Raw genomic sequence first — 18,905 nt, forward strand, 5'->3', positions numbered from 1 at the left:
CTGCTGACGCAGCAAAGTGCGGGGCCGAGGCGTCGCCCCCATCGACGGGATGTTGTCCAAGGTCTCGACCGAGGAGAGGGCATGGTCGGACAAACTGTGTGGGCAGAGCAGGAGAGAGGGCAAGGAGTGAGACGAAGAAGGGCGGGAGCGACAGAGGGAGGGACGAGGAAGGAGGAGGAGAGAAGGTGGTACAAGAATAAAAGGGCGGGGACGAGGAGAAGGATCCGAGGAGAATTTGGAAGGGGTCGGAGGAGGAGCAGGTGACGCAGATAGGCATGGAGGAAGGGGAGGCGACCGGTTGAAAGGAAAAAGTTCGGAATCCGGGTGAAGGAAAGTCAGGGAGTCAGTTGAAGACAGGAGAGTCGATAACGGAGACATGGAGGAGGATGAGAGGTTCAGGGATGGATGGGGACAGAACGGAACAACCAGAGAGGAAAAGCACAATGAAAAGATGGTGTCGTCAAAAGGAGAAGGGGGTAGAGGAGCGGAAGAAGGAGGCGGAGTGCGAGGTGTAGGTGGGGAGAGGAGGAGAAGGAGAAAAAAGGAAAGAAGCATCAAACAGAGGCAGTAGCCACCGTAACACAGGTAGCAGAAGAGACCACAGCCGCCCTGGTCTGCGTGAGTCTGCAAGTGTGCATGTCCGTTCCCGGCCCGAGTGTGACTTCCTTGAGCCGACGGCGAGCGGTGAGCGTGCGCATGTGTCTGGGAGGCGTGTGCGGCCTGCTTGCGGCCCGTTCCCGTGCGTGCCTGACTGGATCTTGGCGTGTGACGCGTCTGCCCTGAACGACCGTGCGCATGTGTGTGCCGCGGCGTGTGTGGCGTCAGTCGGCCACCACCGGTTCTTCCGGGAGACTGTTTTTTGGTCTGTTGAGAGCCTCCCATCTTCACACATCTCTTTCCTCCCTTTCTTCTCTTAACTTTGCACGTCGTTTCTTGCGACACACGTTTTAAGTAACACCACGGCCCCTTGTGTCCGTTCAGCAGCCAACCAACTACGCTGGCTCATCCGTCATTCTTTTGTCCTCTCCGCCCCTCCCTTTGCAATTACATCCCTCCGTTTCGTTCATTAGCCCCGTTTCACTCTGATCTCAAAACTGTGTCAAATTCACCTCGGAAACTTCACAGTGAGTTTCGCCTGAGCTGAAAACATGATTCCTATAAAGATTCCCATTGTATCCCATTTCAGCTTGCCCAATCTCAGCAATCCCACACTCTCAGACAAAATGTGCACAAATTGTACCTTTAGGGTACAACAGCTTGTCACTGGGGCAATATCCTTAAAGGAGGAGTGTCCAATCCTGCTCATGGAGGGACACTGTCCTGCAGAGTTTAGCCCTAACCCCAATTAAACACAGCTGAACCTGCTAATCAAGGTCTTCAAGCTTGAAACTGCCAGGCAGGTGTATTGGGGCAAGTTGGAGCTTAACTATACAGGATATATACTATACTATACATCCCTGCCTTAAAGGGACATCTTTGAACCTTATTTATCCCTAAAAGGTTCATACTAGCATCTAAATGGTACATATTACTACTCTAATGTACTAATGTGCACCTTTTAAGAGTAGATGGGTGACACGTGTCAGGCTGCTTTACCCCTAAAGATACATTTTTTGCACATTTTGTTTTGACAGTGCCTGTCAGTGAACATTTTAAAGAATTCATTTAACACATTTCAGAGTGATTTAAAGCTGAATGTAATAAATAGTTTATGGGACATAACATAAACTTGCTCCAGTGGAGGAAAACCATCCTGATATTAAACTCGGTATGAAAAGGCATTCACATCCCATTTTACTTCTGTAATGTGACATACTTTTATGTGAAACAGGATATTTAATGAGGAAATGCTGCCTTCAAATACAATGTGACGCGCAAGTGATTTTTGGTTGCAAAAACATTCAAGAATTTCTCACTTTTCACTTCATGGGAGATATTTTTAATGGTTTTGCATCATAATAAAGAGCACATTAGGTGTGTAATTGATGCTTTTTACATGAAATGTAGTTGTCGCATGAACTGGTAGCACTTTATTTTACAGTCCTGTTCCGTGTGTACGTGCTATGTACTTATAATAGTAGTTACAATAACTGGGTAATAACTAACCTACCCCCTAAACCTTTAAGGTAACCAATGAAGATGCCTTATATTACAGTACACGTAAGTGCAAGTACTGTCAAAATAAAGTGTCCAAGCGTTCATATGGCCCTTTGTCTTGTAAATAAAATCATTCGGTCAGGACCTGAAGGCAGCATACTCCAATTTTTGAGTCTTTTTGACCTGGATATGCAGAGTAAAGGTCAAGTTCACCATCCAGGGCATCCCAATGGTTGCACTTCTTTTTCAAACTGATCCCAATTTGTTATTATTGCTCTATCCTTGACATAAAATGACTGTTAACTTCTGTCAAGACTTTATAAAGGCTGTATTACATGCAACAGTATAGCCTAAAACAATGACTAAATATCTATTTGACTATTAGTTAATATTATCTTCTTCTTCAGTGTCTTATGTTAACATTTTTTCCTTTCACCTTTCACAGTAGGACCAGGAACATGTATTGATAAAGTAAACGGGGACAAATTTAGTTTCATGTTGACATTAATGAGCTGGCATAGGGCATGACTGGCACCGGCTCAACTGGTTAAGCTGGTAAAGGGCATCAGGGAGTTGTAGGACAAACACCAGGGGGCAAAATAAGCATAGTGGAGAACAAGCTGTAGGCAAGGAAGAGAGAGACCAGGAAAAGGGGGTGTGAGACACAAACACAAGAGACAGACACGTATAGCTGCCTTAAAATATAATCCAATTACTGATGGGGAAAAACGGAGGGTGTGTTGAGAGAGAGAAGGAGAGAAGAATGAGGACTGGTGGTATGGATGGAGTGTGAGAAGAGAGATGTGAGGTGCTGGAGGAGAGGAGGTGATAGCGAAGGGTGTGGAGAAAACTTAAATTGAGCCCCCTGTGTGTATTGTGTGCAACACTTGCTGTGTGAACGTCTACACACAAGCGGCACATGCATACAGTAGCGTTGTAGCAGCTCTGGGTTTGTTTTGGTTTGGTGAGGTTGCGTTTTGTGAGGTTTGGTACCTCATTCACGTCTCGTCTTGTTCATTCTTTTGTTGCGTCTTGTTAATTAGTCTCAAAATAATCATCATGAAATCAAAACCGTCTCAACTTAGTACATGTTCCTGGCATTTTTTTGCACAACTCATCAGTGGTCCGTCTCTAAAATGACACAAATTTTGCTTTTCACAATCCAGTTCACAAATCTGATGGATAAAATAACCCATGTGGATAAATGATTAAGTAAATAAATATATTGTGAGATATGTTGTAAAGAGCATTGCTTAGTGAAAGATGCTTTTCAAATATATATATATATATATAAACCATTAAAAGCCAAAATATATTACAAAATGTAAATCAAGGGCCAAGAAAATACATTACGAATCATAAAATACATTTTTTTCATAAATGCAAAAAATGGACAATATAAAGGTATTTAGATGCAATATACACAAATGGCCCAAAATATATGACGAAATGTGCTGTATGGCTTGATTAAATGTTTTTCAAACCTTTGCATGCAAAAATATTACAAAATATATTTAGTGGGCAGAAAAATACATTTCCAATCATAAAATATGTTTTTGGAAAATGAAAAAATAGACAATTAAATGTATTCAGATTGACAATATAAAAAAAAAAAATGCTGAAATACAAGTAACTAAAACTCACTGAAAATATATTTATGTAAATATGTTGTAAACTATATGTTAGCAATATATTTTTGTATATTTTATTATAATTATTGGCACCCAATTTTATTGAATTTCAGTACTCAATATTTTTTAAATATATAAACATTTATTTTTAATTCATTTATTTATTGTGGGTTTATTTTATTTATATGCTGTATGGAATGTCTCACCCAACTTTTTTTTTTTCCGACTGAATACAGTTTTCCTCAGAAATACACCAGGCTGCAGAGATAAAATGGGTTGAAAAAGGCATTTCACTTTGACTTTAAAGGTGTAGTTTTTAGTTACACTGTAAACACTCTATTCAAGGTTTTCCTTGTTATTTCCTTAAGTCAGTTTATGTTTAGTCATGTTTTTTGGGATCTTATTTATGTAGGCCAATGTCTCAAATGCTGACCTCAGCCTTTGCCGTCCTCACTTAAATGAGAAAATGCCCCATAGGAGGCGCTCATAAAAACCCTCCGGAATCTACTGCTACAAATGGGACACGCTGCCATGGTGTGGACTTCATGGACACATGCAAAAGTCAGCATGAAATGCATCATTTGGGACAGGGCCACAGCATTTTGTCACATTTTGCTGAAATAAATCTGTCTGGGTTCTCTAAACTTTTTCCTCCACTCCCAGGATTCACTTCACACTGCTGACAGATATAAATTTAGGATTCACTGAAATATTAAGCACATTTAGAGGGCGTTTAATGCATTAATATTTCGTGCTACACAGTTTCACTTGTCGGAGATTAAGATGGAAAATCTGTGTTTAACATCCTCCAGCTATTGAAACGGCTTCTAAACAACTTTAACCGTATGTTGACAGCTCTGAAAAATCTGGTGTTCAGAAACTCATCGGACAAATTATGGAAATTTGTCATCGAAACGCATCACATTTTCTCATCTGATTGTGATTACAGTTTATTACAGTTCACTGGAATACTTGATTCTGATTAACTCTCGATTCTGGTTAAATGGGACTTTCTGCAGTCAAACATACTGTGTTTATAATGGATGTTAACTTCAAGTATCATAATGTACATTCTTTCTTTTCCCAAAATACAACGAAATCAAGATGGAATGCTATTTGCAACTAATTTAGCTTCATCAGGAAGTGACTAGATTGTGAACCGAGCACATACACTTTAATTTGAAAGAATTCTCTTCTGCTCACCAAGGCTGCATTTATTTGATCAAAAATACAGTAAAAACAGCAATATTGTGAAATATTATTACAATTTAAAATAATTGTTTTCTATTTGAATATATTATAAAGTGTAATTTATTTCTGTGAATAAAAGCTGAATTTTCAGCATCATTACTCCAGTCTTCAGTGTCGCATGATCCTTCAGAAATCATTCTAATATGCTGATTTGCTGCTTAAGAAACATTTCTGATTATTGTTATGTTGAAAACAATTGAGCAGTTTCATATTCTTGTGGAAAATATGAATGTCAACTTAAAACTCAATAAAATCAATATTCCCTGTCCATTTGTTTGCTGTATAATACTCCAGATTGTACAGTCAGCCGGTCGTTCTCGCAAAATAACCCCGTTCAGGCCGATTCAAGACCCTATTATCCCTCCCATATCGCATTTGCAGGCTGAATCAGGTGCATGATATCACCAGTTATGCTGTCTTTTGAGTCATTGCTGTGGCTGTTGTGTTTTATAATGGACTGAAATGAACCATCGCCGCTTCTGAGTTGTTTCTAAGTGTCTGTGAGTCAGTGGCACGGATCCTGCTATTATTAGACTGCAAGGCGGCCTGAAATCTAACCCACACAAAGGCATTTTTAACTTTCTTAAACATCTCTCACACACACACACACACACACACATCACATCTCTCTTTCTTGTCCCCTGTGGGCTCGACTCACTTGCCGTTCTTGAAGTCTCCCGAATGCAGGCGGCTTTGTACCGTCTGCCACCTGCCGGCTTTAATGCCCCCCGTCATCATGCTCCTCACGCTGTCGCTGTGCAACGACCCCCCTCCGTCCCCCAATCCACCCCCCGCGGCCCCTTTCTGGCCCCCGGGCACCGTCCCACTGAGGGGGCCACCAGAAAGAGAGCCGGGGTGACGGAAGGAACGAGAGAAAAAGGTGGAAAAAGAAACATTGGGAGAGAAGAAACGGTTACAGGTTTGGATAAATCCCAATCATTTATCCCATGAGAGTGTTGCATGTGTGACCTCACAGTGACTACATACTAACACAAGACACCCTGGGTAACACCAAGTGCAGCTCCTCCTCTAGGGGGCATAACAGAGCCTAGTTTTACCAGGTAGTGGGAGTGATTTCTCTCAGTTGCTCTTAAAAATAAAGGTTCTTTACTGGCCTTGATGGTTCCATGAAGAACCTTTAACATCCATGGAAACTTTATGGTTCTTTATAGTAAAAGACGGTCCTTTTAGATGTTTAAAAAATTCTTCACACTAAGAAAAAAAACGGTTCTTTTAAGAACTGTTCATTGAATGCTTCTATGGGGAGGCAAAAATGGTCCTTCTGTGGAAGGAAAAAAAACACTTTTGGAACCTTTATTTTTAAAAGTGTAGAAGAACCATTTTGGTTCCACAAAGATCCTTTTTAAAATAACCTTTTTTTCCTTAGTGTGAAGAACATTTTAAGCATCTAAAGAACGTTTTTCCACTATAAACTCCAAAAAGCTGGTTTGAAGCCATAGAAGAACCATTTCTGGTTCACCAAAGAACCATTATTTTCTTAATGTGAAGAACATTTTAAACATCTAAAGAACCTTCCGCCACTATTAAGAACCTTTGTGGAATAGATGTTGAAGGTTCTTCATGGAATCATTGATGCCAATAAGAACCTTTATTTTAGTGTAAATTGGTGTTTTTGTCGTACAAATGGACAACCATGATGCTTCAAATAACCACATTTGTACTCCCGGTGACATGCTTCGCATTAATGACACCCATAAATGTTGCAGACTTCACGCAGACACATACAATTTGATGAGGGTTACTTTTGTCATCAATATTTATAATCATGGTCACCACTTTGTGGACCTGGTGAAAGTCATCATGCAGTTAAGAGATTCATGTAACTGCTGCACCGCTCAAACACAATACAACATCAACACCAACAACATCAAAAACGACAGGAGAACAGCAAAAAGAGCTTTAAGTGACAAAGCCGGCAGCCGCAGACTGGCACAAAACCAGGTGAGGAATATACCACTACTAATAATACTAATATATACAGTATATATATATATATATTAGTATGTGTGTGTGTATACTTTATATGTATAATAATATAGAAAATATTAAAATATAAAAATAGTAATAATTGTTTGATACCAATAAACCAATAATTATGGTGTTATGGCAAATAACTAACAAAACTGATGATGATGATGATGATGATGATGATGTTGTTGATGATAATAATAGCAATAATTAGCATTTAGATATTTATCAGGATGCACCTTCATTACAATTATGGCAGATAACAATGACGATATTTATTTTCATGTTATGGACAATAACTGATAAACGGCTGATATTAAAATTCTATACCAAGTTGTCTAAATAAACTAATTAAAATCAATTGTTTTAAATGCTACAAATGAATACAGGCATCGCAACATTATGTACACTAAAAAAAATGGTTATTCATTTTGAGATTTGCTAGAGATTAAATGAGTAATTATTAGTGTAAATGTTAGATGAAGACAAATGTAAAAAAGGTGAAATGAGTTTGCACAATTAAATATCCAAATAATTAATCCATATAATTACAATTATAAATAAAAAGTACATTTTGCCATTTTAATATATATAATACAAAAATATTTTTTAAAAACACTCTTGTATTAGCCAATGACTAATATACCGTGCATCCCGAAATACAAGCATCTACTATATTGTGACAAAAAGGATCACAATATAATTGATATGTAAACTGATATATTATATTGATATAAAAACTTTATATGATCTGATCGGTTGCGATCACTAAACCAAATGTAAAAGACGACCAATGGATGTAAAGTCATGCAAAAGAACAATCTCCTTCAAGACATCTATTTCAATTCTATCTTCTATTAAGTTCTAAAGTCTAAATGAAGATGAAATGCTGCAAACTAGACTACATGTGCGACGAAGCGTCTGTTCCCAGTCGGTTTAGTTTCAATCTGCGGCTTCCGTCTCAAATAGCCGAGCTTCAGTGCAGCGGTCTGCAAACACCCCACACCGTTTAATCCAGCAGGTCCTCACCGGTCCAGAGGCAGGAAAATTGAATCACCTGAGCCACCGCGGCTAACATGTTTATTTAATTTGTCATTTTCTACAGCGGCCGCCCCATCTGAACCCCTCCGTGCGTCTGCCGCCGGATTTGATGGACAAGTGTGTTTAAAGCGTTTGGCTCTTTCTGGGAAGCGGCGGGCGAAACCTGTCTGGATTAGTCCGGCGGCAAGGGTTGAGCGCTGGAGGAATCAGGAGTGCTAGAGGGACACATCCAGCCCGAGAAAGAGCACAGAGGCAAAACAACACCATCTCAAAACAAGGTGAAACGGGGGTTACCACACCACAATCAGACTGTAACGGTCAACCCTCAACGGGAGCGGGAGGCAGGGAGGGTTACACACTACTGACGCCATTTTTCTATGTTTGTTTACTGTTATTGTTGCTGTTCGCTGGATAGCTGAGGCTGGAGGGTTGTCCGTCTCCATGGTAACACCCCATGGGGGGAGGGGGAGGAGGGGGTGAAAGGTTAAAGGTCATAAGCTAAGAAGAGACAAGCAGGGCTGTAGGGAGTGAGGGACGTTTAGTGTCCAATTTTGGCACTTTTGGTAAGAAGAAAATCACGTCTAGTGTGGATTTAGAGGCAATATATTGATCATGCCCCTGCAGTCCTGCAAAGCGTACAGAACATAAATGTGGTGTCAAGAATAAAATCTGCATAATGACTTTCATTCATATTGCAAACTTAAATATGAAGTGTGCAATTTCTGCGTCACAAGCGACACCATGAAGAACAGCTGCTCGAATAAACAGATTGTAATTCTGTTTGGTGCCACTAGGGGAGCCGACACTATTAAAATTAAAAATCATTACGTTAACTGATATAAAGCTGGAATAACCTACAATATAAATGTGAGATGAAAAAACTAAAATGAGAAATAATGAATTTTGCAAATAAATAAAAATATGAATAAAAAATTAAGTATGTTGAAGTACTAAAATTACTAGCTAAATAGAAATAAAAACTAATAAAATGAAAAGGCACAAACTTAAATTAAAATGAAAACTGAAAATATAAAAATAAAAGCAAAAATTCAAAATTTTACTAAGAAAAAATGTTAATACTAACACTGAATTTTGAATGATTTCAATAAATCAGTAAATATATCCATTATATAGCAGATAACCAATAAATTGCCAATATTATAAATATAATCTATTTTGTTAAAAGATTTAAATTAAACAGCTGCTATGCTACAACATCAAAATATTATAATATACAGTATGAAAAATGATAAATATTCCTTTTGAAATGTGTTCCTTATTAAATAAATGCTTTTAAATTTAAAAATTAGGCTGGAAAATATCAGTAAGGGCAGATATTGAAAGTTAAACAATATTATTTATTATTATTATAAAATAATAATTTTTTATATATATATCTATCCATCCCTAGGAGCTGAAATTACACACTTCGCCTTCAAAGCGTTTTGTCATCTTGGTTGGTGTATTGTGTAGTGATACTGTATTATATGATTGTGTAATGATTCCATATTCTTTTGGAAAATTGTGTTGGATTATGGGAAGCTTCCTCATCATTACAGCCCTGCCAGTGATCAGGGTGTGCTTGAGGTTGTTGGGTAACGGGTGAGATGGGGTACAGTTATAAATGGCTTGTGTTAGGAGAGGTTAGTTTTAGCCTACAGTCCACTCACTGACCGTCTGACACGTACCACACAAAAAACAACAAATACTAACAGAAAAACGCTTGGTTCAATGCATTTGATTTGCTTTATCTGCGACATATATGTGTATATGTATGTGTGTGTGTACTTATATGTATATATATATATAATGTACATGCATATGTTTAATAAATCTAATACATGTTTATGTATAAACACACACCAAATATATAATACATAATTGTTACTTCCATTATTATATAATGTACTATTCTTTTTATATTAAATACACGTTACAAATCATTGTTACTTACATTATAACTTGAATATTATATTTACATAAAATAGTACACTTTAAAAGTAAAATATTTCTTATTACAGTTTTTAAAATATTAAATACAAACACATATATAAATGTATACATTAATTTATAGATATATTTATACGTCTATGTATCTATATCTACATATCATGTACATGTATGCTGTATACCGTATGTTAAATAAATATAATGAATAATAATTTTTATATACCGTATTGGCCCGAATATAAGACGACCCTGATTATAAGACGACCCCCCCTTTTTCCAGATGTACCTTTTGGAAAAAGGCTTTTTAAAAACCAAATCTTGTTTTTTTCTCAGTAAAACACATTTTGTCTTCAATTATTTTCATATTGCATATTTTTCCTATTTATTTGTTACAAATACTTAAAACTTACAATATATTTTGAAATAAAAGATGAATAAATAAAAGATGAAATATTTTAAAATGTATAAAATATGTAATTTTATATAATTAATATTACTAATAATAATGAATATATAAATAAGTATTTTTATATATAGCCCACTGCACACCACAACATAATTGCATACTAACAGATGAGCTCTCGCACTGCAAACTAGACAGTTTTGAAATCACAGCCGACTCAACTGAAACGCAGTAACTAAAATGAGCTGAATTAGCGCATTGTAAACTCCGCGAAAGAAAACGGCAATTGTGCAGCAGAATGCAAGTTATTTCTCCGCGTCAGCAAAAAACGGCTGATGGACTGACACGTACTTATTCATTTGTTTCTCATTCAGTTCTGAATATAAATATAAAATGCGACTTCCACGTTATCGACAATATGAATCATTTTCAGGAGCATATATGTGACCCTGGACCACAAAACCAGTCATAAGGGTCAATTTTTTTAAATTGAGATGTATACATCATCTGAAAGCTGAATAAATAAGCTTTCCATATTTGGATGAGATACAACTATTTGAAAATCTGGAATCTAAGGGTGCAAAAGAAATCAAGATATTGAGAAAATCGCCTTTAAATGTCAGTCAGACGGTCGCCTCCTGTCTAAGTTGATTTGAATGAAGTAATCAGACTCTGTGCTGCTGGTTAGACAGATCTGGGGTGTGGTATGAGCTGTGGGTCAGGGGTTTGTGTCTCTTACCGGCCTGAACAGAGACTCACTTGAGTGTGAGGCGTGGATCTCCGTAAGGGGCATAAGGAGAAATGTTTAGTACAAACTCCTTGGGCGGGTATGAGCTCCAGCGCTGCTGTACTGAACTGCTGTCATTGTTATTCCAAAAGTCTCTGTCTAAATCACTGAAGAGACACACATACATGTCAGTAGAGCATCAGCCATCTTTCATCCATCAGCCGATCTCCTGATCCGGGACAGGAAGTGAAAGAGGAGAGGAATACACCATTCATAAGGAGGTGCAAAGACAGTTTTATGAGCAAACAGGGAAATCAAAACAGAGCCGATGCATCCATGAGGCAGCAGAGCAGAAACGAGCGAGATTATACCTGTGCATTCATTAGTTTTACCAAAAGCATAAAGGAGAGAAAGAGAGAGATAGCAAGCTGTAAAGCATCACACTTAACCAAAACACATTATTAAATATAATCAACACAATATCAGATGCTATTTTTGGTGAAAAACATTCACGTTTGGCTTAAGAAAAGAAATATTTGCATGGGTGGAGAGAAACACGAAGGCACAGATGAACCTGAAATTGGGAGGAAAGGTCATTTATGTCAAGTTAGAATTTCAAAAACAGCTTCAAGGGGGGAAAAAAAAGAAGCAATTTTCAGTTAAAAACACCGATTTCCACAAGCACCTGCAAGCTTCAAATCCAAAGAAGTACTCATTAGTCCAAAGCAGCAGCTGCAATGTCACGAAGCACACGACACAGGCAAAACATCGCACTGACTTTTACCGGCGCGCGTCTCCGAGAATAACCGTCCCACAAATAAGGAGGCGTGTGATCAACCCACGAACAAAACAATGGAAACGCAGCGTCCCGCTGAGCTCAAACATCCCGCATCCTCCACCAAACGCTCTCAGATTCACCGTCAGTCAATAGCTGGGAGAGGATGCGTCCCGAATGAATGCGAGAGCGCAGTGCTCATTATGAATGCAGTTGAGTCGTTTTTTCTTCAAAGCAAGTCTAGACTGTTCAACTTAATGGTGAATGTAATGGAAAGGAAATCATGACTTTTAGGCAGTGCCGGTCCATGAGGGAAATTTCTAAGAGGCTATGATACTGAACAAGCCAATACAAGATTGCAGTAGACTCTACCCATTTTTTCATAATTAATTATCAACATAGTTATTAATATTAATAATAATATTAATGATTATAAATATTAATAATATATCAATAATAACAATATAATATAATTTTTTTTTATATCATATAATAATAATAATAAAAAAAACTAACACTTGCTTTCTAATCTTTTTGTATTCTATCGGTTTTCTTTTCATTTATTATACAATTAACAAAAGCAAAAAAGGCCTCTAACACTAGCTTGCTCTATTCTTTTTCTATTCGATCTGTTTTCTTTTTATTTATTATATTATTTTAAAAACCCTTGCTACATGTGCGTTAAGCTAGCTGAGACTTGTTCTAGCACTTGCATATCATTGCTCTCTTGTTGATTTTGATTGCTTCCCTCCAGTACACAGATAATCTTTCCCTGGTATCTTAATGATTTTGAAAATTAATAATGTAATAATATTTCTGATCACCAACCCAACCCAATGATAGTCAAAATGTAGGATGAAACACGAAAATGTATGAACTCCCTGAGCTTTATTATTATTATCATCATTATTATTATTATTTTTATAGTAATTATTATTATTATTTAAAAAAGCAATGTTAAGAATTGAATTGCTTAATTGAAATCAATCAATCAATTTGCTAATTAAAATTATCTGGGCTATCACACAACAACAACAAAATTTGTAATAGAATTTTCCATATTTTTTTTTACGTTATATGCATCAAGGTTAGACATATTAGTATGTAAATTAATTAAATGAACTGTTGCTTTTATCATTTTAGTTGCTATGCTGATTTTAAACCCATTTTGGAGCCTCTCTTGCTTCCTCTGACAGACCGCCACTGCTTTGATTTCCTCTGTTCAAAACACACTGCTTCGCTCCAACACAACCATCTCACAAAACACCCCAGTGTCCCTGCACCTACTTGATGGCTTTTTTCTCTCCTCTTCCTCTTCCTGAATCAGGAGACCCGACGGACTCCACTCCTGGTTTATTTCTCTTCCCCTAAAAGACAGAGAGAAGAAAAGAGGACGTTTATTCCCAGTCTCCTAATTGATCACAAGCTTCTGCACATCTAGCATTATCTGCCGTTCCTCCTTCCCGCTCTCCTCCCTGATGCTTCGCTCTGATCGCTCAAATCACACGGTCGCTCCGAAGTCATCACCATAGTAATTAAACCACACACGAGCCTCATATTTACATGGAAATAGCCAATTTAGCCCTCGGCAGCTTCACAGGCTGCCGGAGAGAAGAGCGAGAGCATGTGGGAGAGACAGAATGTCAGAAAGTGTCTTCAGAGGAGTAGGAGGCGATGTGGAAACCCTCCATAGACGTCACTGCTGTCCGCCTCTCTGCTCCATAAACAGCATGTTACAGGAGCTTTGTGACACAGCCCACGTTCACGTTCAGATTTAGGGAGACAGACTGAGTTATAAGTAACACAAGGTATGCAATCAACTTTTGAATTTACACTGTCATACCTGTTTTTAGATTTGAAATGCCACATCTGATTCGTGGCAACAGCATCTAATATATTTATTCTCATATAAAGCCAACAGTAAACATAACGCTATGGTGTAAATGGGGTTGTAAATGATTAAAAAGGAAGATCAGTCATAATTCAGATGCAAACAGTTGCAAAAAAAAAGAAGAGTAAACAGAAAAAAATCATACGCAAGTATTACCTAATTGACCAAATGTATGAAAAAGTAAAAAGATAAAAAAGTAACTTACACATAAATACACCTCATATATATATAGTAGATAGTTTGTCTTAATTTTTTGTCTAGTTAAATTTAGATACTTGCAATTGAAAAAAGTATTCAAACAAGGGGGGATGCTATTTATTGCTATTTTGAATTTTATTTTTTTTACTATTATCTTTAACTTTTTTTTATTTTAATATTTTTTAAACGTTTTAGTAATTTTGTTATTTGCTTTTGTCATTTCTATTAGATTAAAAAAATATTTTCATTTAGCTTTAATTTATTTTTATTTCAGTTAGTTCCTAAGACAGCATTTGTAATCTTTTTTTATTACACACACACCCACACATATATATATATATATACACACTGAACAAAGAAAGGAAGACGTTCTGAATTTGTAATCTGGGAAAACTGGTTCTAACCAGGTTTGTTAAAGAAAAAGACTCTAAAACCATTTCATTATTACATTATTTTATTATATGTGGTCCCTTTTCATGAAAAAAGCAATTGTTAAGGAACTGTTTTCAATAGTGGAATCAGAAGCAGTGCTGTTAAACTCTTTACGATTTCCATTCCTAGTGATGCAACATAATTACTTGCATATTTTAGGAGTTACACAACAGCGTATCTAAAAACAGACAACACTAAAAAGCACAACGAAATCTGCTCTTAAAAATAAACACAGGTACAATCCGTCATCTTTCTCTCATCCCATCTGTGCGATTACTGTGGAGTCTCATCCCATCTCGTCCCGCGCTCCCGTCGGCTGCTGGCTCAGAGCTCGGCTAGTTCTGCCTGCTCGTCTCTCTCACGGGGTCAGAGGTCAGGAGTATCATTAGCGCTGGCCAGAGCAGGGACGGGATGGTGCTCAGTGATTGGTCAAGGGCTGCGTGGCTACAGGAAACTCCCTGAGCAAGCGCACAATCTCCATTCTCTCATCCCATCTGTGCGATTACTGTGGAGTCTCATCCCATCTCGTCCCGCGCTCCCGTCGGCTGCTGGCTCAGAGCTCGGCTAGTTCTGCCTGCTCGTCTCTCTCACGGGGTCAGAGGTCAGGAGTATCATTAGCGCTGGCCAGAGCAGGGACGGGATGGTGCTCAGTGATTGGTCAAGGGCTGCGTGGCTACAGGAAACTCCCTGAGCAAGCGCACAATCTCCATTCTCTGAGCGTTTGGTCTTTTCTGGATCCAATCCCACATTTTCACCGCATCTAATATTGTTTCACATTTGTAAAATGAACTGTAAAAAATAGTTTATGTGCCAATTGATAGTTTTTCTCTTATAGGAACGCCATCTGGAGGGCAAAACGAGGCTTTGCTCCACTGACCGCCAGCTATTTTTACACGGTGTGTATTAAGTAGTAATGTAGTAAATCACTGATATTAAAAGGCGAAATTCAGTACACACCTAATTGATGATGTAAACTTTGTACAGGCAAGCGGATGAACCCAGAATATAAACACAATGTGCAAAGTTTCACATTAAATGGTTTCCCATAAAAATACTATAAAGAAACCACGAAACCATTTAGCGCATTACGTTCATATTCCGGACTCATCTGCTTGCCTATAAAAAGTAAGCATAATCAATAAGGTGTTTACTGAATTTGTTCTTTTATTATCACTGTTTTAAATAAGGCACATTAAGTGTTTTGTCGCATTGTTTAGTGTAATTGAAATATTGCGGCAGGTGCATATAATATGGATTGCAAATGGCCAAAACTTGCATTTTGTTCACATATCTTTGTTTTATTGTTTTGAGAGGTGATCTAAATATTTGCAGCTTGGAAACAGATGGAAAATTGACAGGATTGTGCTGCAGTTCTGGCCTTTTTGCCCTCCAGGTCTTCGAGCCGGTCATGTGACTGAAAGCTATTAACTCAGTTTTATGTATATTATTTTAAAGAATTTATTTTACTTTTATAGTAATTTTATGATCTTACTTTGTTTTAATAATAATTTATATATGACAATTAATATACTGTGAACGTTTTGTACAAAAATAAAAATAAAAATGTTCAATAGAAATTCAATGGCAATTCAGTTTTATATATTTTTTAAATAAATTACATTTATTTTTATAGTAATTTCATAATTAAATTTGTTTTAATAACAAAATAATTTATATGTATTTAACATATTTTAAACTTTTTGCAAAAATCCTTTATTTACAAATTCAAAGCAAATTGTTTTTAAAATATTCTGTATATATTTTAAAAACTGAAATTCTTTAAGAAATTTATTATTACTTTTATTATTCTTCAGCAAGGATGCATTAAATTGATTGAAATTGGCAGTAAAGACATTTATCATCTTAGAAAATATTTCTATTTCAAATAAATGCTGCTCTTTTCAATTTTCTATGCACTGAAGAATCCTGAATTTAAAAAATGTATTGCAGTTTCTACAAAAACATTATTATTAAAATTATTATAAAAACGTAAAATATATTTTGTCAAATAAACACACCCTTGGTGAATATAAGAGACTTATTTTAAAATAATTTAAAATCTTACGAACCCCACATTTTTGAATAATATAAGAAGAAGAAGAAGAAGTGGAGGAACAAGAACACTAATAATAATAATAAAAAATAATTAATAATAAATTATATTTTATGATATATATATATATATATATATATCAAATAAAGTATCTTATAACATTTATAATATTTTATAATAATTTATACATTTACAAAATAATTTCTATGTGATATTTTAAATGTATTGTTTACATTTTTTAATTTTGTATAATATTGAAATATCTTGCACCACTTCATGTTGAGCTGGTTTCTTGCCGATCCAAGCTGGTCTATGAACTCTAACCACCTTAGACCAGCTTGGACTGCCATCTGATCAGCTATCAGGACCAGTTAATGTGAAGCGGTCTTCAATCTAAAGCTGGTGTTAGCAGGGTTTTGGTAAGGCAAGGGTGTTCATCTTCCAAACATCTCAGTCGCGGTTCCAGAGTCTGACACACTGATTTAAACCAAAAAGGACAGTCCAAGAATCACCCAGATGTGCACAGCACACACAACGACACACACATGAGTCAGTCAGCCGGAGGGGACACACACACACACACACACACACACATTAATTACTACTGACTAACCCCAGAGACAATATGAGCAGCAGAAGACTGGATACTCATAGAAAATGAATGGAAAATATCAGAACGCTCAATAAAAGCCCTGCCTTACAACTACGAGAGTCAATCATTATTAATTTTGGATCGAAGCATTGCCTGTTTTTGTTTTGTTTTATTTTACTTCAGAACACAAAGTAGCTGGAGTAACATGAAAAACAGTTTTTTGGCATGATTTGAACTAAAAAGCAGAATTTATTATATTGAATTAAAGCTAATTTATAATATTATTAAATCATATTTTATGTTATAAAAGACTTCTAACTAAATGCTGTTCTTTTGAACTTTCTTTTTCCTGAACAAAATGTCAGTTTTCATAAAATATGAAGCAGCACAACAGTTTTCAACAATGATAAGAAATGTTTCTTGATCACCAAACAGCATATTGGAATGGTTTCTGATATAATTTTATTGAATATTGTAAGAATTAATGAAACCGTATTTTGAAAAAATAGAATGATAATTAAATATTAGACAATAACCATGCACAAGACCACTATACCAAATAAAAACCAATAATGTATTAAATAATATTATGAAATAGTATAATAAAAAAAAATTATAAAATATTTTTAAATAAACAAAATATGCACCAGACCAATATAAATAAAAATAAATAAAAAACAATAATTTATTAAATAATATTATAAAACATATAATACAAATGAAATACTATGAAATATTTTTAATAAATAAATAAAATGTGCATTAGACCACTATACCAAATAAACATCAATTTATTAAATAATACTATAAAACATAATAAAAATTAAATATTATGAAATATAAAAAATAAAATAAAATGTGCACTAGACCAATATACCAAATAAAAACAATTAGTTATTAAATAATATTATAAAACATATATTAAAAATTAAATATTATGAAATAATTTTTTTTTTTTAATAAAATAAAATGTGCACTAGACCACTATACCAAATAAAAAAACAATAATTTATTAAATAATATTATGAAATAATATAATAAAAATGAAATATTATGAAATAACAATTGAAATAAGCACCAGGCCAACATACCAAATAAAAACCAGCTATCAGTGTTCTGAGCTTCTATACCATTCTAAACCTTTCTATATCATTACACTCCATGGATCTTCAGAGAATCCCATGATATTAGCATACAGTAATAGCTGCGGCCAAAAGCACCACGCTATCAATGACCTCGACGCCACAGTAGCGCCAGTTCACCTTCAAACACAATCCAATACACAATTCAGAGCACGTGGATCAATACACCAATTAAAAGAGACACTTTACAGACCGTTTAAAGACAAACACGTCCAGGACATGCAGTGACATTATGTGACGACATGCCCTCAAAGACTGATGACATATGCAAATACATATTACACATTCAGTGACACGTTTCATAGAAACACTCCGCAGCACAAATACTGTCAGCCCCTACTTTCAGCTTTACAATAAAGTAATGTGCTACTCTGATATATACCATGTACATATTCCAGGGTATTTCAAATACAATAGTATTAAAATTGCTGGAGTGTCTAAATTGGTCCAAAGAGCATGGTAATACCATGGTATTTCTCTATAAGAGTAACACTCTGTGATTCACCTTGAGACGGAATTCAATTAGCAATTTAAACCACAATGAAATCAATACACTGATTAAAAACGATCCTTCAAGCAGCATGTAAGAGTGACACAGAAACGCATGATTAGCCATAAAAGCACAAAACATGATACATGATAAAAGCCTGAAAAAATAAAGACTGATCAAATATTCAAATTCATCCATGTTGCTTATATACTGAAAAAAAATAATAATAATAAATATATATAT

General features: G+C 35.9%; 1 protein-coding gene across 1 annotated transcript in view; it reads right to left on the reverse strand.

The window, feature by feature from the left end:
* The window catches only part of LOC107732274 (synaptotagmin-7-like), a 146,850-nt gene that overhangs the window by 34,287 nt on the left and 93,658 nt on the right, over positions 1-18,905 (reverse strand). Inside the window, exons 3-4 of the mRNA XM_016543547.1 lie at positions 13,152-13,231; positions 11,122-11,256 (exon numbers count right to left, since the gene is read on the reverse strand). Coding sequence (XP_016399033.1) covers positions 11,122-11,256; positions 13,152-13,231 — 215 coding nt within the window. The remainder of the gene's footprint in view (positions 1-11,121; positions 11,257-13,151; positions 13,232-18,905) is intronic.

The sequence above is a fragment of the Sinocyclocheilus rhinocerous genome, unplaced genomic scaffold (genome assembly GCF_001515625.1).
Source record: "Sinocyclocheilus rhinocerous isolate Xijiao unplaced genomic scaffold, SAMN03320098_v1.1 scaffold38, whole genome shotgun sequence".
NCBI lineage: Eukaryota > Metazoa > Chordata > Actinopteri > Cypriniformes > Cyprinidae > Sinocyclocheilus > Sinocyclocheilus rhinocerous.